A 26,982-nucleotide genomic window follows, 5' to 3' on the forward strand; every position below is an offset into this window, starting at 1 on the left:
GAGAAAGGATAGCCATGTAGTCAATGTTATTAAATGGCTGGAGTGATATACATCATGCAGAGACTCTCTTCAGCTTTACGGATGTTAAAGTGGGGCTGACCTCACTGATTTAGCCTTGTTTAAAAAATAAACAAACACTAGAAGCCATGACTGACGCAACAGTTTGAAGTGTGTCATTTTTGCTAATAGTGTACTGTTCTGTGTCGCGTGTATCTCAGTTGGTAGAGCATGCAGCCTGCAAGGATTGTGGGTTCGATTCCCATGGGGGACTAGTACGAAAAAAGTATGAAACTGCATGCACTCACTACCGTAAGTCGCTCTGCATAAGGGCATCTGCTATATGAGTAAACTGTAAACGTAAAATATGTGATCCACTTTACTTGAAATATCCAAACAGCCACCGAACGAACGTATGACAACATGAACGTAATTGGTCAAGAATCCCAAGTTCCGAGCATTTCCCTATCTTTGTTATGTTTGTGACGCTAAAGTTCTCTCACAAATGTGAGGATGTTTGAGTTGGAAAAACCCAAGCTTTTTATAACAAACAAGTCTCATCAAACTAGTCCAGAGACGCTGTGTGTTAATGCTTCAATTGGTTAGCTCTGCTGTATGTAAAGAAAAAGGGCGGACTGTAGGTTAGTTGTTCGGGTGCTGCCAGACGTGGGTAGGATTCAAATCTCAACCCCCAAAAAAATGATGTACCTGAGATTGTTTAAATCGCGCAAATCTCAGTTTTGGAAGATACTAACTTTGTGACCTAAGTTCTACCACTTTTGCAACAGGTACAATTGTTTAGTTTGGAGTCATTAAAAGTAGTTTTTCAACCACTCCACACATTTCTTGTTAACAAACTATAGTTTTGGCAAGTTGGTTAGGACATTACTTTGTGCATGACACAAGTAATGTTTCTAACAATTGTTTACAGACAGATTTCACTGTATCACAATTCCAGTGGGTCAGAAATGTACATACGCTAAGTTGACTGTGCCTTTAAACAGCTTGGAAAATTCCAGAAAATGATGTCATGCCCTTAGAAGATTCTGATAGCCAATTAGCCTAAGTTGAGCCAATTGGAGGTGTACCTGTGGATGTATTTCAAGGCCTACCTTCAAACTCAGTGCCTCTGATTGACATCATTGGAAAATCAAAAGAAATCAGCCAAAAAATTGTAGACCTCCACAAGTCTGGTTCATCCTTGGGAGCAATTTCCAAACGCCTGAAGGTACCACGTTCATCTGTACAAACAATAGTATGCAAGTATAAACACCACGTTCTGTCTCCTAGAGATGAACGTACTTTGGTGCTAAAAGTGCAAATCAATCAAAGAACAGCAGCAAAGGACCTTGTGAAGATGCTGGAGGAAACCAGTACAAAAGTATCTATATCCACAGTAAAACGAGTTCTCATAACCTGAAAGGCCGCTCAGCAAGGAAGAAGCCACTACTCCAAAACCGCCATAAAAAAAAGCCGGACTGCCGTTTGCAACTGCACATGGGAACAAAGATTGTACTTTTTGGAGAAATGTCCTCTGGTCTGATGAAACAAAAATAGAACTGTTTGGCCATAGTGACCATCGTTATGTTTGGAGGAAAAGGGGGAGGCTTGAAAGCCGAAAGAACACTATCCCGGGGGTGGCGGCATCATGTTGTGGGGGTGCTTTGCTGCAGGAGGGACTGGTGCACTTCACAAAATAGATGGCAATTATGTGGATATATTGAAAAAACATCTCAAGACATCAGTTTAAAGCTTGGTGGCAAATGGGTCTTCCAAATGGACAATGACCCCAAGCATACTTCCAAAGTTGTGGCAAAATGGCTTAAGGACAACAAAGTTAAGGTATTGGAGTGGCCATCACAAAGCCCTGACCTCAACCCTATAGAACATTTGTGGACAGAACTGAAAAAGCTTGTGCGAGCAAGGAGGCCTACAAACCTGACTCAGTTACACCAGCTCTGTCAGGAATGGGCCAAAATTCACCCAATTTATTGTGGGAAGCTTGTGGAAGGCTACCCAAAACGTTTGACCCAAGTTAAACAATTTAAAGGCAATGCTACCAAATACTAATTGAGTGCATATGTAAACTTCTGACCCACTGGGAATGTGATGAAAGAAGTAAAAGTGGAAATAAATAATTCTCAACTATTATTTTGACATTTCACATTCTTAAAATAAAGCTGTGATCCTAACTGACCTAAGAAAGGCAAATGTTATTGGGATTAAATGTCAGGAATTGTGAAAAACAGTTTAAATGCATTTGGCTAAGGTGTATGTAAACCCCCGACTTCAACTGTAAATAAATAACTACTGTTATGTGTTGAGTGTTTTTGTGGGTACACCCCACCTGTCTCTGGATACGGGGCGAGGCCGTGTGCAGCAGCGAGAACAGGTCCTGCATCAGTGTCAGCTGCTGGGCCAGGTACTGGCGGCCCACGTTGGAGCCGCTCAGCGCCAGCACCATGGAGAGCAGCTCGAAGCAGTAGGCGTCCGAGGAGGTGTCCGAGGAGGCGTCGTCGTCGCTGGGCTGCGAGTTGGCGTTTTCCTTGCTGGAGATGGCATGCTCCCACTCCTCGCGCACCCGGGTCGCCTCCATGCGGATGGCCTGGACGATGTGGGCGCACACCTGGAAGGGGAAGAAGCGGAAAGCGATAAAGGGATATGAAGTCAATTCCAAGTGTGAAGATAACAGACAGGGGAAGCAGAGTCAGGGGCTTGAACCCTTAAAGCCATCTACTGAGGATTACTATAGCCAGATATCACATTTTGTGTTGTTGTAGTTGTATTGTACTATTTTAGTTAATTGTACTTTATTGGCCAGGTATTCCACAGACAACTGACCTGTTTCTGCAGGTTGGTCAGCTTGCTCCGGCTGAAAATGATGCCCACCATGTGTTCCTTCAGGTCTGCGTCTGATGGCGCCTGATGACAGGTAAACAATAACATATCATGTTTGTTTTCTGGTCTTTATTTGTAAAACGACAGTGTGAAATAGGGGGTGGTTGAAAAAGTTTGGGAAACACTGGTATACACTACGACCCCTGACCTTGTCCTCCCCCTCTGGTGATGACAGCAGGTTCTTCTCCTCCTGTTCAGGGGTTGGCTCAGCATCTCCGCAGATTAGCTTCCCAAATACCTACACACACACACACACACACACACACACACACACACACACACACACACACACACACACACACACACACACACACACACACACACACACACACACACACACACACACACACACACACACACACACACACACACAGTAAAGCTTGAACCTATCCAATTCTATTAGACCTAAAGTGTTAGAGAAAGAAAACATTAACATTTTGGCCCCATAGTGACTGATTGGCCAACCGACCAGTGAGGTAATATTATGAGTGATTTACAGATGAACGGTCCTATGAGCTCATAGTACGATTGATTGACAGGTGAACCGACCTGTGAGGTGATGAGGCGGAAAACACGGAGTGTCTCGGCCTCGCAGTTCTTCTGCTGGGCCACGCTGGCCGAGATCTGCCCTGCGATCTTGATGCTCTCGCCATCCTTCCAGCCCAGCACCTTGACCTGGCGCACCCGCAGCGTGTTCTCGGGTCCCTTCAGCTCCACCTTGATCACATGGTGGTCTCCCCCAGGAACCTCGCTGGTCACCCAGCCCATGTGACGCGAATCAAGGTCCATCTGGAGAGGGGAGATGGAAGGGATTGGTCAGTGAAGGTTGTGTTGATGCCAAGGTGAATCAAAATGTTCAGTACTGCTTCTCCTTTTTCTTCTGAATATGGCTTTTATGAACATACAGTAAATTGCAATACAAATTGTACAGAAGGGCTTCAATTGCTGTAAGTTTGCCATATCCTGTGGTTAGCTACATGTAGTAATCTACTTTTAACCAGAGGCTTTTGACCAGTGCCCAATGTGGTTTGGGTCAAATGTAATGCACTGGGGAATAGAGAGAATCCTTCCTTATTCAAAAAACCCACTCATTCAGATGCCTGGAGCTGGGCTATAGAAATAAGAGGCCAAACCTGTTTGATTCTGCAGAGGTCCTCCCCGGCTTTGCCACACAGGAACGTCATGGAGGTGACTTTGTTCTGTGGAGTTAGAGAAGAGCGCCTTTAATATCAATGAAACAGACAGTTTTAAATTCATTTTAGATTGTGGCATCTGACAAATGTGATTTTGGAGTGCACGTCCCTAAGTCCAGAATAGACTATGGGAGGCGCACAGTACTACATAGACCATGACTACATGGAACTCTATTCCAATTCATGCAAGCAGTAACATTTGATTTAAAAATACACCTTATGGAACAGCGGGGACTGTGAAGCAACACAAACATAGTCACAGACACATGCACATACACACACACGATAACATACACACACGTACACATGGATTTTGTGTTGTAGATATGTGGTAGTAGAGTAGGGGCCTGAGGGCACACACTTAATGTGTTGTGAATGTATTGTAATGTTTTTAAAATTGTATATAACTGCCTTAATTTAATTTTGCTGTACCCCAGGAATAGTAGCTGCTGCCAAGGCAATAAATAAATACAAACACAAATGTCCCTTTAATCACTCCCTACTCACCCCAATGTCACGGGAGTTGTCCACGTGCACAGTGATGTTAGAGGCATTGATGCCTTTGACGCAGCTGATGGTAACGCACTTGGTCTTGTTCTTGTCCTCATCGCCCGACTCCCAAAAGGTCTCAGTTGAGCCATCCGTCAGGCTGCCGATCATGGCCGAACGGCTGGACGTCTTGATGTCCACCACACTGGTAAGGTCCTTCAGACAGGTCACCAGGCACAGCTCCTGGAAGATCAAATTAGGTTCAACATCTCCCAGCTATATAGATAGATACGATTTGATTGGACAATATAGAAATGTCAATTTTAGCCACACAAGTGGATACAATGCATTTAAAATCATATAGGATAACAGACAAGGTTTTACAATCTAAATGTTATTTTAGGCATATGTGACACAGCTCACTTGCCATCTATGGTCCCAGCAATTTTACACCCTATAGGCAATATAAAATGCACAAAAATAACAAAAGAAATAGGTTCAAATACCAGAAATTCTCACGTGGCCCATTACAAACTCAGCAAAAAAAAGAAACGTCCTCTCACTGTCAACTTCGTTTATTTTCAGCAAATTTAACATGTGTAAATATTTGTATGAATATAATAAGATTCAACAACAGACAAACTGAACAAGTTCCACAGACATGTGACTAACGGAAATGGAACAATGTGTCCCTGAACAAAGGTGGAGGGGTCAAAATCACAAGTAATAGTCAGTATCTGGTGTGGCCACCAGCTGAATTAAGTACTGCATTGCATCTCCTCCTCATGGTCTGCACCATATTTGCAAGTTCTTGCTGTGAGATGTTACCCAACTCTTCCACCAAGGCACCTGCAAGTTCCTGGACATTTCCGGGGGGGGAATGGCCCTAGCCCTTACCCTCCGATCCAACAGGATCACTGGGATTGAGATCCGGGCTATTCGCTGGCCATGGCAGAACACTGACATTCCTGTCTTGCAGGAATTCACGCACAGAACGAGCAGTATGGCTGGTTGCATTGTTAGAGGTCGACCGATTATAATTTTTCACCGGCGATACCGATACCGATACCGATTATTGGAGGGCCAAAAAAGCCAGTGCCGATTAATCAGCCGATTTAAAAAAAAATGTTTTTGTAATAATGACAATTACAACAATACTGAATTAACACTTATTTTAACTTAATATAATACATCAATAAAATAAATTTAGCCTCATGTAGATAATGAAACATGTTCAATTTGGTTTAAATAATGCAAAAACAAAGTGTTGGAGAAGAACGTAAAATTGCAATATGTGCTATGTAAGAAAGCTAATGTTTCAGTTCCTTGCTCAGAACATGAGAACATATGAAAGCTGGTGGTTCCTTTTGACATGATTCTTCAATATTCCCAGGTAAGAAGTTTTAGGTTGTAGTTGCTTCTGCCTACCACCGCTCAGTCAGATACTTGTATGCTCACTCAGATTATATTCAACGCAGGACACGCTAGATAATATCTAGTAATATCATCAACCATGTGTACCGTAATTTCCGGACTATAAGCAGCTACTTTATTCCCACACTTTGAACCTAGCGGTTTATACAATGACGCGGCTAATTTATGGATTTTTCCCGCTTTCACAAGATTCATGCCGCCAAAAAACTGAGCACCGTCACATAATGTGACGTAAATCGAGCGCGCTCAAACTTCCCATCATTCTGATTACGGTAGTAATTTTGTCACCCTCATCATGGCAAAGACACGGAGAATGCATATGATACAGCTTTCAAGTTGAAGGCGATAAATCTGGCTGTTGGAAAAGGAAATAGAGCTGCTGCATGGGAGCTTGGCCTTAATGAGTCGATGATAAGACGTTGGAAAGCAGCGTGAGGAACTGACTCCGTGCAGAAAGACAACAAAAGCTTTCAGAGGGAAGAAAAGCAGATGGCCGTAAGTATTTGCAGCCACTCGACATAAGTGTAAATCTTGCATTTAAGGTGGTGCTCCTTGTTCAGTGGGAGGCTTGGATGACAAGTGGAGAGAAATCCTTCACTAAAACGGGCCGCATGCGAAGAGCAACTTATGGTCAAGTCTGCCAGTGGGTCCTGACAGCGTGGAGCATTGTCAAAAAAATCCACTATCATCAACGGGTTTCGAAAAGGCTGGACTGCTGCGTGTTGAAGGGGCAGCATGAGATCAGCGGGGTATTTGCCTCCGGATGAATGTTACGAGAGCGACAATGAAAACGATTCAACATCGGATGAAGCAATTCTGAGGCTATTCAACTCCGACACAGAAGGAGATGGCTTCAGTTGTTTCCGTGCACATGAGGAGGAAGATAGTGACCAATGACTTTCTTGGTGGCCACTGTTTAATTTTTGTTACAAGCCGTGTTTAGTTTAAAGGCAGTGTAAAGTTCATTTGTTTCAATGTACCGGTAGGCACCTGCGGCTTATAGACATGTGCAGCTTATTTATGTACAAAATACATATTTTTTTATAATTCAGTGGGTGCGGTTTATATTCAGGTGCGCTTAATAGTCCAGCAATTATGGTAGTTAACTAGTGATTATGATTGATTGTTCTTTATAAGATAAGTTTAATGCTAGCTAGCAACTTACCTTGGTTTACTGCATTTGTGTAACATGCAGTTTCCTTGTGGAGTGCAACGAGAGAGAGGCAGGTCATTATTGCGTTGGACTAGTTAACTGTAAGGTTGCAAGATTGGATCCCCGAGCTGACAAGGTGAAAATCTGTCTTTCTGCCCCCGAACTAGGCAGTTACCCCACCGTTCCTAGGCCTTCATTGAAAATAAGAGTGTGTTCTTACTGACAACCTAGTTAAAGATTAAATAAAGGTGTTAAAAAAATAAAAATAAATCAGCGCCCAAAAATACCGATTTCCGATTGTTATGAAAACTTGAAATCTGCCCCAATTAACCGGCCATTCCGATTCATCGGTCGACCTCTAATTGTTATGCTGGAGACTCATGTCAGGATGAGCCTGCAGGAAGGGTACCACATGAGGGAGGAGAAGTTCTTCCCTGTAACGCACAGCGTTGAAATTGCCTGCAATGACAACAACCTCAGTCCGATGATGCTGTGACACACCGCCCCAGACCATGACGGATTCTCCACCTCCAAATCGATCCCGCTCTAGAGTACAGGCCGCGGTGTAACGCTCATTCCTTCAATGATAAACGCAAAACCGCAACTCGTCAGTGAAGAGCACTTTTTGTTAGTCCTGTCTGGTCCAGCGATGGTGGGTTTGTGCCCATAGGCTGAGTTGTTGTGATGTCTGGTGAGGACATGCCTTTACAACAGACCTACAAGCCTTCAGTCCAGCCTCTCTCAGCCTATTGCGGACAGTCTGAGCACTGATGGAGCAATTATGCGTTCTTGGTGTAACTCGGGCAGTTGTTGCCGTCCTGTATCTGTCCTGCAGGTGTGATGTTCAGATGTTCCGATCCTGTGCAGGCGTTGTCATACGTGGTCTGTCCGATCAGTGGTCTGTCATGTATCCCTGTAGCGCTGTCTTAGGCGTCTCACAGTACGGACATTGCAATTTATTGCCCTGGCCACATCGGCAGTCCTCATGCCTCCTTGCGGCATGCATAAGGCACGTTAACACAGATGAGCAGGGACCCTGGTTATCTTTCTTTTGGTGTTTTTTAGAGTCAGTAGAAAGGCCTCTTTAGTGTCCTAAGTTTTCAGAACTGTGACCTTAATTGCATATCGTCTGTAAGATGGTTCCGACCTAAAATATGTGGACATCTATAAGTACCTAGGTGTCTGGCTAGACTGTAAACTCTCCTTCCAGACTCATATCAAACATCTCCAATCTAACATCAAATCTAGAGTCGGCTTTCTATTCCGTAACAAAGCCTCCTTCACTCACACCGCCAAACTTACCCTAGTAAAACTGACTATCCTACCGATCCTCGACTTCAACGATGTCATCTACAAAATAGCTTCCAATACTCTACCTGTATGCTCTCGTCGGCTGGCCCTCGCTACATATTCGTCGCTAGACCCACTGGCTCCAGGTCATCTACAAGTCCATGCTAGGTAAAGCTCCGCCTTATCTCAGTTCACTGGTCACAATGGCAACATCCACCCGTAGCATGCGCTCCAGCAGGTGTATCTCACTGATCATCCCTAAAGCAAACACCTCATTTGGCCGCCTTTCATTCCAGTTCTCTGCTGCCTGTGACTGGAACGAATTGCAAAAATCGCTGAAGTTGGAGACTTTTATCTCCCTCACCAACTTCAATCATCTGCTATCTGAGCAGCTAACCGATCGCTGCAGTTGTACATAGTCTATCGGTAAATAGCCCACCCAATTTACCTACCTCATCCCAATGCTGTTTATATTTATTTACTTTTCTGCTCTTTTGCACACCAGTATCTTTACCTGTACATTACCATCTGATTATTTCACTCCAGTGTTAATCTGCAAAATTGTAATTATTTGCCTACCTCCTCATGCCTTTTGCACACAATGTATATAGACTCTTTTTTTCTTTTTTTTCCTACTGTGTTATTGACTTGTTAATTGTTTACTCCATGTCTAACTCTGTGTTGTCTGTTCACACTGCTATGCTTTATCTTGGCCAGGTCGCAGTTGTAAATGAGAACTTGTTCTCAACTAGCCTACCTGGTTAAATAAAGGTTAAATAAATAAATAAATAAAAATAAATAAGCTGTTAGTAACTTAACGACCGTTCCACAGGTGTATGTTCATTAATTGTTTATGGTTCATTGAACAAACATGGTAATCAGTGTTTAAACCCTTCACAATGAAGAAGTTGTGAAGTTATTTGGATTTTTACAAATTATCTTTGAAAGACAGGGTCCTGAAAAAGGTCTGTTTATTTGCTGAGTGGCGAATATGCTAGATGTAGTTTGAAGAGAGCATAGTTTGAGTTTCTCATGAGCTATTTTTATAGCCTACCTTTTAGGAGTGGGATGATTTTCAAAACAGAGAAATATGGGTGATCAATTTTTATTTCTAGGCAATGTAGTAAACTATAGCCTAATCATATTTCGGAAGTACATTTCCTTGGAAAGATAACTGCTCCGTGCTTTTCCGTCCACGCGCACCTGATCTCACACGTATGGCTACTGAACTTGAAGCAGCAAGAATGATGACAGCGACACTTGCTATGTTTTGCATACAGGATATAACCTATTGTTTAGGAGGACGATTTGCAGGCAGACAAATAAATGGGTAATCAATACTGAAATGGAAAAGGCACAATGCTCGCTCACCATAGTAGCCTTACCTACAGAAAATGCATTTTCCTTTTCAATGATGATTACATATTTTGATTGCACCTCGACTCTTTCCGCCATCAATATTTATTTATAGACACTGTAGTAAACTAAAGTCTCATCATATTTAAGTCAATTTCATATTTTTGTTAACTGCCACGTGATTCTCTGCCCATGTGGGCAAGCTACTCTATTTCAATGATACCACATATACTAGGCGCACTTGAACTCACACCCAAGGAAAGGTAGGCTATCGTTAAAGCAGCGAAAAATGTGTGTTTTTAACACAATAGGTAGGCTTAGGCTAATGCATACAAAGTAGAAAGACAAACGTTTCGAAATAATCTGCGGGACCAGCAGTGTGAAAAATGCTAGCCACATAAGCAGCAATGCAACCTCTAATTTCAGCCACACAAGTGGATACAATGAAAATGTTTAACAATGTCATAACTCCTAAACCTAGTCCAATATAAAAATAATAATTTCATCAATAGTGCACAAGTATGAGACGATCCAGGGTCAAGTTCCTTATGCACTAAATGGAATAAAACGGACTGAATTAAAAAAGGTTACAAACAGCTTTCTGTTGCATCCCCTAATGAACCCCGGTAACTGTTGGTCTGCACTTGGGTCTCAGACAGCTTCTGTGGTCTCACCTAGTCTCTTTTCTACCAACCTTCATAATAAGGTCGAGCTCGCTACCACAAAACTTAATGGGCCAGATCTAGCTTGAACCTAGTCCTGGTTTAAAAATCCTTCTCCATTTAAATAAACCTTATTAGTCCAGTACTAGGCTTAATATAATATGGGTCCCGAGAAACGGCCCTATCTCCTATGGGATTTAGTCTCACTTGGCTCATGGCCTCGTAGCCAGACTGCACACTGATGTTGAAGCTCTCCTCGCTGTCGCCGTCATCTGACTTGGACAGGATGTTGTTGATGTGGTGGAACACATTGCTCTGGTGCAGGAACTGATGGTCAGACTGCTTGAACTTCAAACTCCAACACCTGATAGATAGATGGGGAAAGTCTCCGGGTCAAGGGTGAATTACACGCTCACATTGATCAGTAAAGTGGTAGCTAATTTGGAGGATTTTTAAAAACATTTTTTATTAATTTTTTTAACCTTTTATTTAACCTTTATTTAACTAGGCAAGTCCGTTAAGAACAAATTCTTATTTACAATGACATCCTACCCCGGCCGATGCTGGGCCAATTGGGACTCTATGGGACTCCCAATCACCGCTGCGTCACTCGGGCGCCCGAGTGGAGGATGGTGCTAGCAACACCAGGGTTGTGGGTTAAATTTCTGCATGGGCCATGTATACTGAATATCTGTGTCACATGTTGGCCACTATGAATAAAAGTGTCTGCTAAAAGACCATATACCAAACCTATTCAATCAGACACTGGAAGAGAAGTTCATGACTTCTTTTGCACAGGTGCTTTGTTGCCGTTTTATGTGGGACTGAAAAATAGCTCGAAATGTGAATGAGCGTTATTAAAAGGATCTGACCCTTTTTTTCAATTTTCGCCAAAAATGATATACCCAAATCTAACTGCCTGTAGCTCAGGATCTGAAGCAAGGATATGCATATTCTTGATACCATTTGAAAGAAAACACTTTGAAGTTTGTGGGTATGTAAAATTAATGTAGGAGAATATAACACATTAGATTTGGTAAAATATAATACAAACTAAAAATCATGCGTTTTCAATGCGTTTTTTGGTTCCGTCATTGTTGAAATGCAAGAGAACGGCCATAATATAGGAGTCAGGGCGCAATTTAGATTTTGGCCATTAGATGGCAGCAGTGGGTGCAAAGTTTCAGATTGATCCAGTGAAGCATTGCAATACTGCACAATACTTATTTTCTATTGCCCAAATATGCCGAATTGGTCAATTGAACATACATTTAATTTTTCTTAAGTTTACACACTCACAGGAATGTCATACATGACAGATCATTAGCTTATGCACTAACTTTCACACATCTAGTTGGCCAGGCAGGTGGTTGTGGAGCCAGAGACTGCAGGGGTTCAAACTGTAAAACCCAATTCCTACATTTGAATATAAAAATGGATTTATCAAACAAAACTGTTACATTTTATCTTTGGGACCCTCAGGATGACAAATCAGATCAAGATTACTGAATGTAAGTACATTATTTACCTTCAGGAGGTGAATGTATAATATATGCCATTTATCAAACCATTAGCCCGTGAAAAGTTGTTTTTCACTCTCCTCAAACAATAGCATGGTATTTTTTCACTAATAGCTACTGTAAATTGGGCAATGCAGTTAGATTAACAGGAAGCTTTCTACCCATATAAGTAATTCTAGTCACATTAGCATCAACCGTCTCGGTATAGGGAAATCGATCACGTAGAGGTTAAAAAGTGAAAAAAGCGGTGGTGAATATTATAGGGCCTTATTCATATATATACGGAAAGGAATTTGACCTTTTAAGATATCTTCTCTTAGTTTTAGTATTATTACAAGATAATATGCTCTGTTCCAAGTGTATGGTGGATAATAGGGTTAAATCATTTAGGGCAGGTTTGAGTTGAAAGTGGAGGTAAACTTTGAGCAACAGGGCCATCGTACCTGAGGGCCATCTGCTGCAGGGAGCTGCCACTAGGAAGGGACATCATGAGGTCGGAGATGGTCTGGAGGAGGCGGTGGAAGGTGTGGGGGAGGGGGTGGGCAGCCTCCCCGGCAATCACAATGTCAGACAGCGGGTGCTCACACACAGCCAGGTCTCTCTCCTGTGTGTACGAAGAAAACATAATGGAAAAGAAGCTAAAAGCACAGGGACGCAATGACTACAAACGTACATGTATACTTAACAAAAACAAATGCAATATGAAACAATTTCAAAGATTTTACAGAGTTACAGTTCATATAACAAAATAAGTAAATTGAAATGAATTAATCAGGCCCTATTCACAGTCATTTCACATGACTGTGATACATGACTGTGATACATCTGTTTTTAGTTCAGTTGACAAAAAAAAAACATCTGAATATTTTATACTGGTACCTCAAAAGCCTTTTTTTATTCAGGCTTGTCTCATTGAGATGATTTATTTAGCAAGAGACCTGTTGAAGATAGCAGCAATAAAATTAACCTACCCCCACCACTTCGCTCCTGAATTCTTAATCAAACATCACCTGCTCCATCACAATTGTCTTGTTCCCGGGGGCTTTGTTTTCTTCCTCCTCCTCTTCCTTGGGTTCAAAGGGTGACGGGGTGAGGGAGGCGACAAAGTGCCACAGGATGTCGTGCAGCGAGGTGGTCTGGATCACGTTACACAGCAGCCAGTTGAACGCCTGAGGGGGAGAGAAGTAAGATGGTGGCTTTCACTCACTTCAGAAAACAGTCCTTTAGATTTCAAAGACCTGAAGCAATGTATTCATTTACTTTCATATAAAAGTACCAAAAACCAACCATGTACAAAGGTTGACCCCTAACCTAACCTTTTAAATAAATATATTGTTTTTAATTTAACTAGGCAAGTCAGTTAAGAACAAATTCTTATTTACAATGACGGCCTTCCTCGGCCAAACCCGGACAACACTGGGCCAATTGAGCGCTGCCCTATGGGACCCCCAAACATGGCCGGATGTGAAACAGCCTGGATTTGAACCAGGGATTGTAGTGACGCCTCTTGCACAGAGATGCAGTGGCTTAAACCGCTGCACCACTCGGGAGCAACCTTAACAATACATTTTCAGATCAGTTTCTCAGCTCAGATACTACACTTTTATCCTTTCTAACAAGGCTGTCTAGCGACTACTGAGGTACCTCAAAAGGAGGCTAATCACGTTAGCATTTGAGGAAATGCTAACTGTTGAATGCTAATGTAGGCATGAACTTGGCACTTCAGGCAGCATGACACATTTTCTGATGGGAAATGCTAACTGTCCACCATCTTGTGTATGACTCCATGGCCAGCTAGTGTTAGCATTCCCAGGGAGCTTGACACATTTTCTGATGGGACATGCTAAAATGCCAAATGTTATGTGTGTGAGTATCTCTTTGACGGACATTACCTCCATGGCGAAGACCCTGCATGCGGACTTGCGCAGGGCGTGCTTCATGGCCACCTCCAAACCCTCCAGGTCATGGTGCTGGATGACGAAGGCCAGGACAGGCCACTGGAAGTTCCTCTCGCCCTTACTGAGGGATCCGTGGGCCGAGATGAGTCGGGACAGTTCCGGGGAGGGGTGGCGCAACAGAGAAGAGCCCACATCTGGAGGGGAGGACAGTGCTACAAATATAGAAATTAAAGCAGCAAGCAGCAATGCCTTGGTTCAAGCTGTGGGCCAACTGTGCCACCATCAGGACAAATTGGACACATCGCCCTAGGATTAGCTAATTTGGTACTCCTTACCACACTTGACAAATATCCAAACTCCTAATCAAACAAATTGTTCAATGTGCCTTTGATGTATTTTAGACAATTTGCAATGATGTTAACTCCTTCAAATGTCTTCAGGAGCGCTGGACTGATTGGCACCAAATTTGCAAGAACCCGCCCAGTTCATTGGTTAATGGTGTTTGAAATTTTAGCCTAGGAAATGTTGCGTTGGGAGACATCAACTTTCGTGCAGATCGGTCATTCGGTACAAGAGGACTAGCGTTTTCAGTGTTTTTTTGCGGAAAATCCATAATGGTGGACTTTGAGTTTGAGGCATATTTTTTCCTTGTGAAGAGAGGGACCTATGTAACACTTTTTTTAAACTCTAGCTCACAGTGAGGAGTGGGACCTTGAAAACGTGCACATTAAATTGGTTGTTCTAGCGGCACTATGTGGACAATTGGCATGGCCCACGCCCCTATACCTTCAAAGGTTGCACCCTCCTGGGCCTCACCATCTCACAATAATTCGAATTTGAATTTTGCGTTACGGTTGAAGAGGAATAATAACAGTAATTAAAGTTGCAAGCAGCAATGCCAGGGTTCAAGCTGTTGACCCACTGTGCCACCATCAGGACAAATTGGGCACACTGACCTAGTCTGAGCTACTTCTGTACTCCTTACCATGCTTGCCAAAATCAAGAACTCTAAATCAAACAGATCATGCAATATGCTTTTGATGTGAACTACATGACCAAAAGCATGTGGACACCTGCTCATCGAACATCTCATTCCAAAAACATGGACATTAATATAGAGTTGGTCCCTTCTTTGATGCTATAACAGCCTCCACTCTTCTGGGAAGGCTTTCCACTAGATGTTGGAACATTTGCTGCAGGGACTTGCTTCCATTCAGCCACGAGTATTAGTGAGGTCGGGCACTGATGTTGGGCGATTAGGCCTGTCTCGCAGTCAGTGTTCATCCCAAAGGTGTTCAATGTGGTTGAGGTTAGGGCTCTGTGCAGGCCAGTCAAGTTCTTCCACATCGATCTCAACAATCCATTTCAGTATGGACCTCGCTTTGTGCACGGGGGCATTGTCATGCTGATACAGGAAAGGGCCTTCCCAAACTGTTGCCACTAAGTTGGAAGCCCAGAATCATCTAGAATGTCATTGTCTGGTGTAGCATTAAGATTTCCCTTCACTGCAACTAAGGGACCTAGGCTGAACCAAGAAACACAGCACCAGATCATTATTCCTCCTCCCTCAAAAGCTACTGTTGGCACTATGCATTTAAAAAAAAATACATATATATTTCACCTTTATTTAACCAGGTAGGCCAGTTGAGAACAAGTTCTAATTTACAACTGCAACCCGGCCAAGATAAAGCAAAGCAGTGCGACAAAAGTTACACAAACAAATGTACAGTCGTGGCCAAAAGTTTTGAATGACACAAATATTAATTTTCACAAAGTCTGCTGCCTCAGTTTGTATGATGGCAATTTACTCCAGAATGCTATGAAGAGTGATCAGATGAATTGCAATTAATTGCAAAGTCCCTCTTTGCCATGCAAATGAACTGAATCCCCCAAAAACATTTCCACTGCATTTCAGCCCTGCCACAAAAGGACCAGCTGACATCATGTCAGTGATTCTCTCGTTAACACAGGTGTGAGTGTTGATGAGGACAAGGCTGGAGATCACTCTGTCATACTGATTGAGTTCAAATAACAGACTGGAAGCTTCAAAAGGAGGGTGGTGCTTAGAATCATTGTTCTTCCTCTGTCAACCGTGGTTACCTGGAAGGAAACACATGCAGTCATCATTGCATTGTACAAAAAGGGCTTCATAGGCAAGGATATTGCTGCAGGTAAGATTGCACCTAAATCAACCATTTATCGGATCATCAAGAACTTCAAGGAGAGCGGTTCAATTGTTGCGAAGAAGGCTTCAGGGCACCCAAGAAGGTCCAGCAAGCGCCAGGACCGTCTCCTAAAGGTGATTTAGCTGCGGGATCGGGGGCACCACCAGTACAGAGCTTGCTCAGGAATGGCAGCAGGCAGGTGTGAATGCATCTGCACGCACAGTGAGGCGAAGACTTGGGTGGCCTGGTGTCAAGGGCAGCAAAGAAGCTACTTCTCTCCAGGAAAAACATTAGGGACAGACTGATACAGGGATTGGACTGCTGAGGACTGGGGTAAAGTCATTTTCTCTGACGAATCCTTTTTCCTATTGTTTGGGGCATCCGGAAAAAAGCTTGTCTGGAGAAGACAAGGTGAGCGCTACCATCAGTCCTGTGTCATGCCAACAGTAAAGCATCCTGAGACCATTCATGTGTGGGGTTGCTTCTCAGCCAAGAAGGGAGTGGGCTCACTCACAATTTTGCCTAAGAACACAGCCATGGATAAAGAATGGTATCAACACATCCTCCGAGAGTAACTTCTCCCAACCATCCAGGAACAGTTTGGTGACGAACAATGCCTCTTCCAGCATGATGGAGCATCTTGCCATAATGAAAAGTGATAACTAAGTGGCTCGGGGAACAAAACATTGATATTTTGGGTCCATGGCCAGGAAACTCCCCCCCAGACCTTAATCCCATTGAGAACTTGTGGTCAATCCTCAAGAGGCTGGTGGACAAACAAACCCCCACAAATTCTGACAAACTCCAAGCATTGATTATGCAAGAATGGGCTGCCATCAGTCAGGATGTGGCCCAGAAGTTCATTAACAGCATGCCAGGGCGGATTGTAGAGGTCTTGAAAAAGAAGGGTCAACACTTTAAATATTGACTCTTTGCATCAACTTCATGTAATTCTCAATAAAAGGCTTGGACACTTATGAAATGCTTGTAATTGTACTTCAGTATTCCACAGTAACATCTGACAAAAATATCTAAAGACACTGAAGCAGCAAACTGTGCAAATGTATATTTGTGTCATTCTTAAAAATGTTGGCCACGACTGTACAGTCAATGACACAATAGAAAAATCTATGTACAGTGTGTGCAAATGTAGAAGAGAAGGGAGGTATGGCAATAAATAGGCCATAGAGCATAAATAATTACAATTTAGCATGAACACTGTAGTGATAGATGTGCAGACAATGATGTGCAAGTAGAGATACTGGGGTGCAAAAGAGCAAGAGGATAAATAACAATATGGGGATGAGTTAGTTGGGTGTGCTATTTACAGATTCATTGTACCTGTACACAGCCATCGGTAAGCTGCTCTGACAGCTCATACTTAAAGTTAGAGAGCGAAATAGAAGTCTCCAACTTCAGGGATTTTTGCAATTCGTTCCAGTCATTGGCAGCAGAAAACTGGAAGGAAAGGCGGCTGAAGGAAGTGTTGGCTTTGGGGATGACCAGTGAGATATACCTGCCGGAGCGTGTGCTACGGGTGGGTGTTGCTATTGTGACCTGTGAGCCGAGATAAGGCGGGGCTTTACCTAGCAAAGACTTATAGATGACCTGGAGCCAGTGGGTTTGGCGACAAATATGTAGCGAGGACCAGCCAACGAGAGCATACAGGTCGCAGTGGTGGGTAGTATATGGGGCTTTGGTGACAAAACGGATGAAACTGTGATAGACTACATCCGGTTTGCTGAGTAAAGTGTTGGAAGATATTTTGTAAATCACATCAATGAAGTCAAGGATCGGTAGGATGGTCAGTTTTACGAGGGTATGTTTGGCAGCATGAGTGAAGGAGGCTTTGTTGCGAAATAGGATTAGGAAATCTGATCATTTTGCATTGGAGATGCTTAAAGATTCTGGAAGGAGAGTTTACAGTCTAACCAGACACCTAGGTATTTGCAGTTGTCCACATATTATAAGTCAGAACTATCCAGAGTAGTGATGCTAGTCGGGCAGGTGCGTGCAGTAATTGGTTGAAGAGCATGCATTTAGTTTTACTAGCATTTAACCTGTTGAGTGTAGGGGGCAAAATTCTGATGTTTGGATGAAAAACGTACCCAAATGAAACTGCCTATTTCTTAGGCCCAGAATCTAGAATATGCATATAATTGTCAGATTAGGATAGATAACACTTTAAAGTTTCCAAAACTGTCAAAATATTGTCTGTGAGTATAACAGAACTGACCCAAAAAGGACACAGTCTTCCAGATGATGGCAAAACTCGAGTTGCACCGCATTATTTCTGCCTCATACACAAATTCATGTTGTTACTCCTATTAACATTTTTGCTGCTGAACCCCTAATAATAATGATAATAATAAAGGGCCCAAAGCCCTCTGGTCTGGTGGTTTAGGGGAAGGTTTACCCACCTGCATCCCCACTGTGGACTCCACGTCTGGGCACGGCTTTGACCCTGGCCGGAGAGGCCAAGTGCTTCTTGTCATACTCAGAGGCCACTACAGAGTAAGACCTCTGGAACACCGTCCTCTTGGACAAGTCACTATCTGTGATTGGGCTGGTCTCCAGACTGCAAGAGACGAACACAGAAATGTTGACCATCTGTTTCACACTGATACAAGTCCCCACAGATATGACATACACTACAACCACATATAATAAACACAGACATAATCAGTCTGCTCATCTCTACTCTCAAAAAGAGGTGTGTGTTACCTGGGTGGCATAGACTTCATGTTGCTCTCGGGCTCCACGAACACGTTGGGGCAGGCGTCGGGGGTGACTGAGATGTAGGGTGCAGGGACAGACGTGGAATGTAGGTACCTCATCTCATCCTGAAACAGGTTGTCATCCTGGTACCCAGCAAAGTTCTCTGTGTGTTGCCTGGAAGAGGGGAGACAGGTTTACGTACCAATGTAGTTTAAATATTTTGGGTTTATTCATGTGGATGCTGCCTCAAAGCAAATAATTCCATGACTGTTTTCACTGTGTAATATGTCCATGAGATATGGATAAGACACTATACACAACCAAAATGTATGATCATCATCACTTCAACTAACGTTGCCACAGCGCTTTTAGTGTAATGCCATCCCAAAGGGCATAAAACCAAAAGAGAAGGAGACTGTCTGGGAGGCAAAAATAAAAAGAGATTACCTTACATTTCTTCCCTCCCAATCTTTCCAGTGCTTTTCAATTTGATCATCATCACAGTAGCTATCCTTTACCTGGCCAGCATCTGCAGGTAGAGGCAGCCCATCTTGTTGGCCTTCTCGTCAGAGACGCCCTCCTTGAGGCTGGGCAGCAGGGAGTGAAGCGGGCGAGGCGGGTGGTGGCACAGCAGGCTGGGCTTTGCGGCGCTGCTTAGGGAAAGCAGGAAAAGGGCGTTGGCACGGATCACCTGGTGGGCCTCCATGGTGGGCAGCGCTCGCGGCATCTTCAACTGCAGGGGCTTCTTCCTCGACTGCTTCACCTCGATGGGTAGGGAGAGAGATTCGATTTAAGTGGTGGTTAAGAGGTCGAAGTTTGGGGAAAGAGGGGTATGTAGACCCCAACTGCATTGTATGACTTGTCACGAGCATATTACCAAGGTTGTTTATGAAAGCACATGGTTGAGTAAGGTTATCCGTTGAACTTTTACAGTGAGAAACAAATACATTGAGCATAATATGTTAGTGTTAAATACTGATTGTTAAGGGCTTATGTTGGTTAACTATCCAAGTATTTTTTAAGTTCCCATAAGCTTGAAGAATTTTATGAAATGATTAACTTACACAAATGTATTAAATTATTATGCATGTGTAAAGATACAAAACATCTATTGAAGCGTTGAGCAGTACAGTACCTTTTCCCTGGCAGCAGTCTGCTTGTCTCTCAGGTACTTCTCCCTGCAGCGGTCACACACCAGGTACCAGGTACTTCCACCGATCCCTCCGTCTCCACAGTTTCCTGCCCAGCCCCCACAGAAGTGGCCGATACTGTTGTAGCCCTGGCCTCCCGCGTAGCGACCACAACCTGCCCAAAACACACCAGATGATGCTAAGATCCACAGACAAATAGAACACAGACGTGTTCGTGGAGCCCGAGAGCAACATGAAGTCTATGCCACCCAGGTAACACACACCTCTTTTTGAGAGTAGAGATGAGCAGACTGATTATGTATGTTATGCTAAGATCATATTGAGTAGTGCAGCTGTACGAGCAGAACTACAGTGTATACGGTGTCATGGGGTTAGCCACCATCTGCCTCGGTATGAAGACATGTTCAGCTTTCTTTTCTTCCACACAATCAATAAAACAAAATAGGATTTTCATGTCTGATCTTTATATGTGAGAGGTAGGATAACCTCGCACAGTGACATGGCATGTGTATTTCTAAACTTATGGAATAAAAGCAAACCCAACATTGTTGATCTTACCTGGGTGGGCCTGCCTCATGTGGTAGGTGACAGGGTAGGGGTGCGACTCCCCACACAGCTCACAGATGGTGTCCTTCTCTGGTCCCCCGATGGCCAGCTGGGCCATCTCCCCAAACAGGTTCCCCCTGGGGCGCACCTCCGCCTGATCTCTTTTCTTCTTCTCCTTCTTGGACTTCTTAGTGTCCTTCTCGTTTTCCTTTTTCTTCAGGATGGCGCTGGAGCCCGGGCTGGGAAAAATCATGTTCTGGGTGGCTGCCTTGATGGTCGCCATGGAGATGTCCTCCCAGAATGCAACAAGGTGCTGGAGTGTGAGCGGCAGGATGGACTTGGCCCTCATGAAGGGATGAGTGGCCACCTCGTGGGAGACGGGCTCCCCCTTGCTGTCCTCGCACTTCTCGGTCAGTGGTGGCTCTTTGAGCATGGACAGGACCTTGTTCTTGTTGATGCTGCCCATCTTGGAGATGTCGGGCCCGTGTGGGGCAATGTTGAACATATTGAGGGCCGAAGATATCTCCAGCGAGTGGCGGTTCATCAGCTTGCTCTCCTTCTCCTCTTGGCCGCCCAGCGAGCTGCGGACGGGCGCATGCTCCTTGGTCAGCTCCGGGTTGAACTTGAGGAACGAGGAGCAGGCCATGGCGTCGTGGACAATGCCCTCGTGCCAGAGGAACGCGGCGAAGACCGACCGGGCGCACTCTGCCACCGAGGGCGACATAGCCTGCTTGGTGGTCTCGGTGAGCCCTGATGAGCTCTCACCCTTGAAGAGCGGGCCAGACTTGTCCTTCTTGGGGCGCACGTGGCGGCTGGAGGTCTTGCGGCTGACTTTTGCCGACGAGCGACTGCTCTCCAGCTCATCCTTGATGGGCACCTTGCAGATGCTGAAGTGCACCTTGGAAGAGCCCTCCTCTGTGTTGCTTACGTCAACGTTCTCATCATTTCCCTCATCATCGGAAAGAAGAGCAATAGACGTACACATCACCACCTCCCTGTGGAGGTCTTCCTGGGTCACATGGGGTGATGGGCTGCGGTTCTCCATGTTCATGTCACCTCCTTTGCTGCACCTGTCCTTGGGAGATAGTTTGGGTTTAGGAGAGGTGGACCTTCCCCTCAGTGGCTCTGAGGCGAGAGGGACCTTTTTCCGTAGGGTGTCCGGGTCCAGTGTGTACGAGTCCGACTTGGATCTCTCTCTGGGCGGGTCCAGCAGAGCCATGGAGGGGCTGACTTTGGGAGGGAGGTTCTGGTCATGCTGGGGGGAGGAGGACCACGCCAAGGAGGTGCTAGAGGGTCTATACTTCCCTGAGGAGGAGGACAGGCCCTTCTGCTTGAGCGAAGAGGAGCGGGAGCCAGGGTTGGGCGATTCGGCGCGCAGCCCGGAGAAGTCACGATCACGCACTTCGGCCTTCCGCGCCTGCAGGGTGTTATGGTTGGGCGAGTGAGAGCGGCTATGAGAGTCTGACCGCAGTTTGGCCGTGTCTGACCTCAGGATCAGTGCCTCGCTGGCCGACAGGTCTTTGCTTTTGGAGTTGTCTGAGGAGCGTCCACCCTCCTGTTTTGGGGAGTGGCTTTTCTGTCGTTGTTTAGAGGCTAGTAGATAGGCATAAAATAAAAACAGTTATACTATAACTCATTGAGGTTCAGTGTAAAAGGCAGCACATCCAATTTACTCAGAGTACAACACTCAACATCTAAGGTTCAAAACAAAAGGGATTATGAAAGGGAAGATATGAAGAGAAGTCTGAAAAAAATGTAAAAATAAATAAGAAGCCTCAGACTGTGGAAAGTTGTCGACCAATTCACTTTAGTAAGTGACTGCAATTCAGAAGAGCCTTGAATGGCATTGAAAGAGTCACATAAGTTTTCCAAATGATCTAAAATCAACCTGTCTGAAAGATCTGTCCATCTATTCACTGAAGGCCCCTAACATGGACAGAGGGAGCAAAAGGATCATGGTGCAACAAATGAGAAAAGCCCAGCCCAACACTGTCCCCCAGGCTAGGTATTATATAATTGGTCTTTAGAAAGTGTTCAGTATGAAGGACTCATGCATTCTGTATTTTACCCACCCTTTTGCCTGAGAGAGAGAGATGAGAGCACAGAACAATGCCCAGCCGCGGACATACTGATTTTGTGCACACACTCATGAGAAGATGCAAGGCTGTGTGATGAAGAACCATCTACGGCGTAAAACACAGGACATGAATACAGGGACACCATCACAGTGAGAAAGGAGGAGGGAGAGAGAACAGGTAAGGAATCACCACAGGAGGAGGGAGAGAGAACAGGTAAGGAATCACCACATGAGGAGAAAGGAGGAGGGAGAGAGAACAGGTAAGGAATCACCACAGGAGGAGAAAGGAGGAGGGAGAGAGAACAGGTAAGGAATCACCACAGGAGGAGGGAGAGAGAACAGGTAAGGAATCACCACATGAGGAGAAAGGAGGAGGGAGAGAGAACAGGTAAGGAAACACCACAGGAGGAGAAAGGAGGAGGGAGAGAGAACAGGTAAGGAATCACCAAAGGAGGAGGGAGAGAGAACAGGTAAGGAATCACCACATGAGGAGAAAGGAGGAGGGAGAGAGAACAGGTAAGGAATCACCACAGGAGGAGAAAGGAGGAGGGAGAGAGAACAGGTAAGGAATCACCACAGGAGGAGGGAGAGAGAACAGGTAAGGAATCACCACATGAGGAGAAAGGAGGAGGGAGAGAGAACAGGTAAGGAAACCCCACATGAGGAGAAAGGAGGAGGGAGAGAGAACAGGTAAGGAATCACCACAGGAGGAGAAAGGAGGAGGGAGAGAGAACAGGTAAGGAATCACCACAGGAGGAGGGAGAGAGAACAGGTAAGGAATCACCACATGAGGAGAAAGGAGGAGGGAGAGAGAACAGGTAAGGAATCACCACAGGAGGAGAAAGGAGGAGGGAGAGAGAACAGGTAAGGAATCACCACAGGAGGAGGGAGAGAGAACAGGTAAGGAATCACCACATGAGGAGAAAGGAGGAGGGAGAGAGAACAGGTAAGGAAACACCACAGGAGGAGAAAGGAGGAGGGAGAGAGAACAGGTAAGGAATCACCACAGGAGGAGGGAGAGAGAACAGGTAAGGAATCACCACATGAGGAGAAAGGAGGAGGGAGAGAGAACAGGTAAGGAAACCCCACATGAGGAGAAAGGAGGAGGGAGAGAGAACAGGTAAGGAAACACCACAGGAGGAGAAAGGAGGAGGGAGAGAGAACAGGTAAGGAATCACCACAGGAGACAGAGGAGGGAGAGAGAACAGGTAAGGAATCACCACATGAGGAGAAAGGAGGAGGGAGAGAGAACAGGTAAGGAATCACCACAGGAGGAGAAAGGAGGAGGGAGAGAGAACAGGTAAGGAATCACCACAGGAGGAGGGAGAGAGAACAGGTAAGGAATCACCACATGAGGAGAAAGGAGGAGGGAGAGAGAACAGGTAAGGAAACCCCACATGAGGAGAAAGGAGGAGGGAGAGAGAACAGGTAAGGAATCACCACAGGAGGAGAAAGGAGGAGGGAGAGAGAACAGGTAAGGAATCACCACAGGAGGAGGGAGAGAGAACAGGTAAGGAATCACCACATGAGGAGAAAGGAGGGAGAGAGAACAGGTAAGGAAACACCACAGGAGGAGAAAGGAGGAGGGAGAGAGAACAGGTAAGGAATCACCACAGGAGGAGGGAGAGAGAACAGGTAAGGAATCACCACATGAGGAGAAAGGAGGAGGGAGAGAGAACAGGTAAGGAATCACCACAGGAGGAGGGAGAGAGAACAGGTAAGGAATCACCACAGGAGGAGAAAGGAGGAGGGAGAGAGAACAGGTAAGGAATCACCACAGGAGGAGAAAGGAGGAGGGAGAGAGAACAGGTAAGGAATCACCACAGGAGGAGGGAGAGAGAACAGGTAAGGAATCACCACATGAGGAGAAAGGAGGAGGGAGAGAGAACAGGTAAGGAAACCCCACATGAGGAGAAAGGAGGAGGGAGAGAGAACAGGTAAGGAAACACCACAGGAGGAGAAAGGAGGAGGGAGAGAGAACAGGTAGGTAAGGAATCACCACATGAGGAGAAAGGAGGAGGGAGAGAGAACAGGTAAGGAATCACCACAGGAGGAGAAAGGAGGAGGGAGAGGATGACCATTTGGAGAGCAGAAGACGGAGAGTCAGAACGACAGGCAGTTGGAGTTATGTTAGCTATAAGAGAACAGAAAAAAAGGTAGTAAGAGATGCATGAACTAAGGCTGGGAGACAGCAGTTTGAGCCCGGGGCTGGGATAATGGAGTGAATGGAAACATATTGATACGTGTTATACTTTAGTGATACTTAATAGTAAGTAATATTAGTAATATGCATGTCAATCTCTCCTGGCTGAAAGTGGAGGAGAGATTGACTTCATCATTACTTTTATTTGTGAGAGGTAATGATATGTTGTATGCACCGAGCTGTCTGCCTAAACTACTGGCACACAGGTTAAATTAGATTTTTAAAAACAGATTCAAAAACATCTTATGGAACAGCGGGGACTGTGAAGCAACACAAACATTGGCACAGACACACGCACGCACGCACGCACACACACACACACACACACACACACACACACACACACACACACACACACACACACACACACACACACACACACACACACACACACACACACACACACACACACACACACACACACACACACACACACACACACACACACACACACACACACACACACACACACACACACACACACACACACACACACACACACACACACACTATACATACACATGGATTTAGTAATGTAGATATGTGGTAGTGGAGGCCTGAGGGCACACAGTGTGTTGTGAAATCTGTACATGTATTGTAATGTTTTAAAATTGTATAAACTGCCTTAATTTTGCTGATGCCCAAGAAGAGTAGTTGCTGATTAGGCAGCATCTAATGGGGATCCATAATAAATACAACATACAAATAGTAAGGAGAATATCAACTAATCTGACCATATTCCTCACTAGAGCACCACGTGTGCTGCGCGTTAATGTTAGTAAGTCTGGTCATATTGACACATCTTCTAGGCATTTAGTTCAATATTTTAGAGATCCAGAAAGAAAAACAATGAATGCATGTGGTAAACTAATACATTAACTCTAACACAAAATGATGCTTCCTAAATTCATATCTGATAGATGCCACTAAGGTAGTCGACATTTGCAGTGAAGCCCTGGGCTGGTTGAGAGTTCTAAGCAGGGATGGGAGCTATAGAGCTCATGTTTAAAAGTAGAATCAGTGATAAGCGGGGTGACTTCCCAGCAAATAGGGGACGTCGATCCCATTGGTTCACTTAAGGGCTGCGGCGTGACGTTATCCCACTGACATACCGAGAAACATTTTAAGAACATTGCGTGATGGTCTCAAGAGAGCGTTCTCTGGGGGAACTGTCCCAGGAAGTCACTGAGGACCATGTCAGGATGACCCAAGACTTTTAAGGGACTTATTTTAATAGTCCTTAGGACATCGCACGATGGCCCCAAGGGAACTTTCTCAGGGGGACCTTTGACACTTATTTGCTCCAGGGATGCTGGACTACTAAAGCTAAAACACCACATCTCACTGTGGCAGTAACACACACACCACACACACACACACACACACACACACACACACACACACACACACACACACACACACACACACACACACACACACACACACACACACACACACACACACACACATATATTATATATATAATAAATATATACGTATATATATAAGTATATATATAAATATATATATAAATATAAATATATATATATATATATAAGGTCATTGTAGTTCATTCGTTTCTGCACTGAAATAGGTTGAATATTTGCTTAAAATGAACAACTACCTTCGGGCCCAGAGTCCCACAGTCCTTGACTTGATTCCACTCATGAATGATTTCATTTTGCTCTGGAGAAACAACTCAAAACAAAATGCTATTCAACCTATGTCAGTCAATTAGATGTTTAATACACCCCCCCCCCCCCCCCCCCCCAATAAATCCCTCAGCACCACCAGGTAAGAAATCATTCTCACTACAAAAAAAAAAAAAAAAACTTGGAGGGAATTTGGAGAGGAAAGGGTCCGATGAGTCAACTGGAAGCTGTGGGGGGTGATTCCGATTTGGTCAAGTTGTCTAGGGACGTATGAGTGGCCAAGTTGGGGAGTATAACCAGGACACCACTTCTAGTTGGGGAGAACTATTGAACACAGGTGTTGGGAAGGAATTCCAGATCCCATTGAACCTTGCAGAAGCACACTGCACATAGACAGAGACATTATGCCTGAACTTAGCAGTGATGTTAGGCATGATATATACATACCGTGAAACACAATGAGACATGCACAACTAAAAAAAGGACAGAGAATTAGTGACTATTGACGGCCCCTGCGGCCTTGGAGGGTCAACTTTATCCAGCATGGGGAAAGAATACCGCTTTGGGCCACTACCCCACT

At 44.6% G+C, this 26,982-nt stretch overlaps 1 protein-coding gene across 4 annotated transcripts in view; it reads right to left on the reverse strand.

The window, feature by feature from the left end:
* LOC124041573 (E3 ubiquitin-protein ligase MYCBP2-like) overlaps positions 1–26,982 on the reverse strand; it is a 233,183-nt gene that overhangs the window by 36,047 nt on the left and 170,154 nt on the right. For 3 of the 4 annotated variants that reach the window (XM_046359324.1, XM_046359308.1, XM_046359332.1), the window contains 15 exons: positions 20,483–22,063; positions 19,909–20,078; positions 19,292–19,536; positions 18,780–18,947; positions 18,476–18,633; positions 13,885–14,084; positions 13,003–13,161; positions 12,436–12,596; positions 10,680–10,836; positions 4,596–4,820; positions 4,029–4,094; positions 3,445–3,684; positions 3,044–3,133; positions 2,839–2,919; positions 2,345–2,623 (listed from right to left, as the gene is read on the reverse strand). In XM_046359324.1, coding sequence (XP_046215280.1) covers positions 2,345–2,623; positions 2,839–2,919; positions 3,044–3,133; positions 3,445–3,684; positions 4,029–4,094; positions 4,596–4,820; positions 10,680–10,836; positions 12,436–12,596; positions 13,003–13,161; positions 13,885–14,084; positions 18,476–18,633; positions 18,780–18,947; positions 19,292–19,536; positions 19,909–20,078; positions 20,483–22,063 — 3,980 coding nt within the window. The remainder of the gene's footprint in view (positions 1–2,344; positions 2,624–2,838; positions 2,920–3,043; positions 3,134–3,444; positions 3,685–4,028; positions 4,095–4,595; positions 4,821–10,679; positions 10,837–12,435; positions 12,597–13,002; positions 13,162–13,884; positions 14,085–18,475; positions 18,634–18,779; positions 18,948–19,291; positions 19,537–19,908; positions 20,079–20,482; positions 22,064–26,982) is intronic. The other variant, XM_046359315.1, reaches the window with a different exon arrangement.

Source organism: Oncorhynchus gorbuscha, linkage group LG01 (genome assembly GCF_021184085.1).
Source record: "Oncorhynchus gorbuscha isolate QuinsamMale2020 ecotype Even-year linkage group LG01, OgorEven_v1.0, whole genome shotgun sequence".
Lineage (NCBI taxonomy): Eukaryota > Metazoa > Chordata > Actinopteri > Salmoniformes > Salmonidae > Oncorhynchus > Oncorhynchus gorbuscha.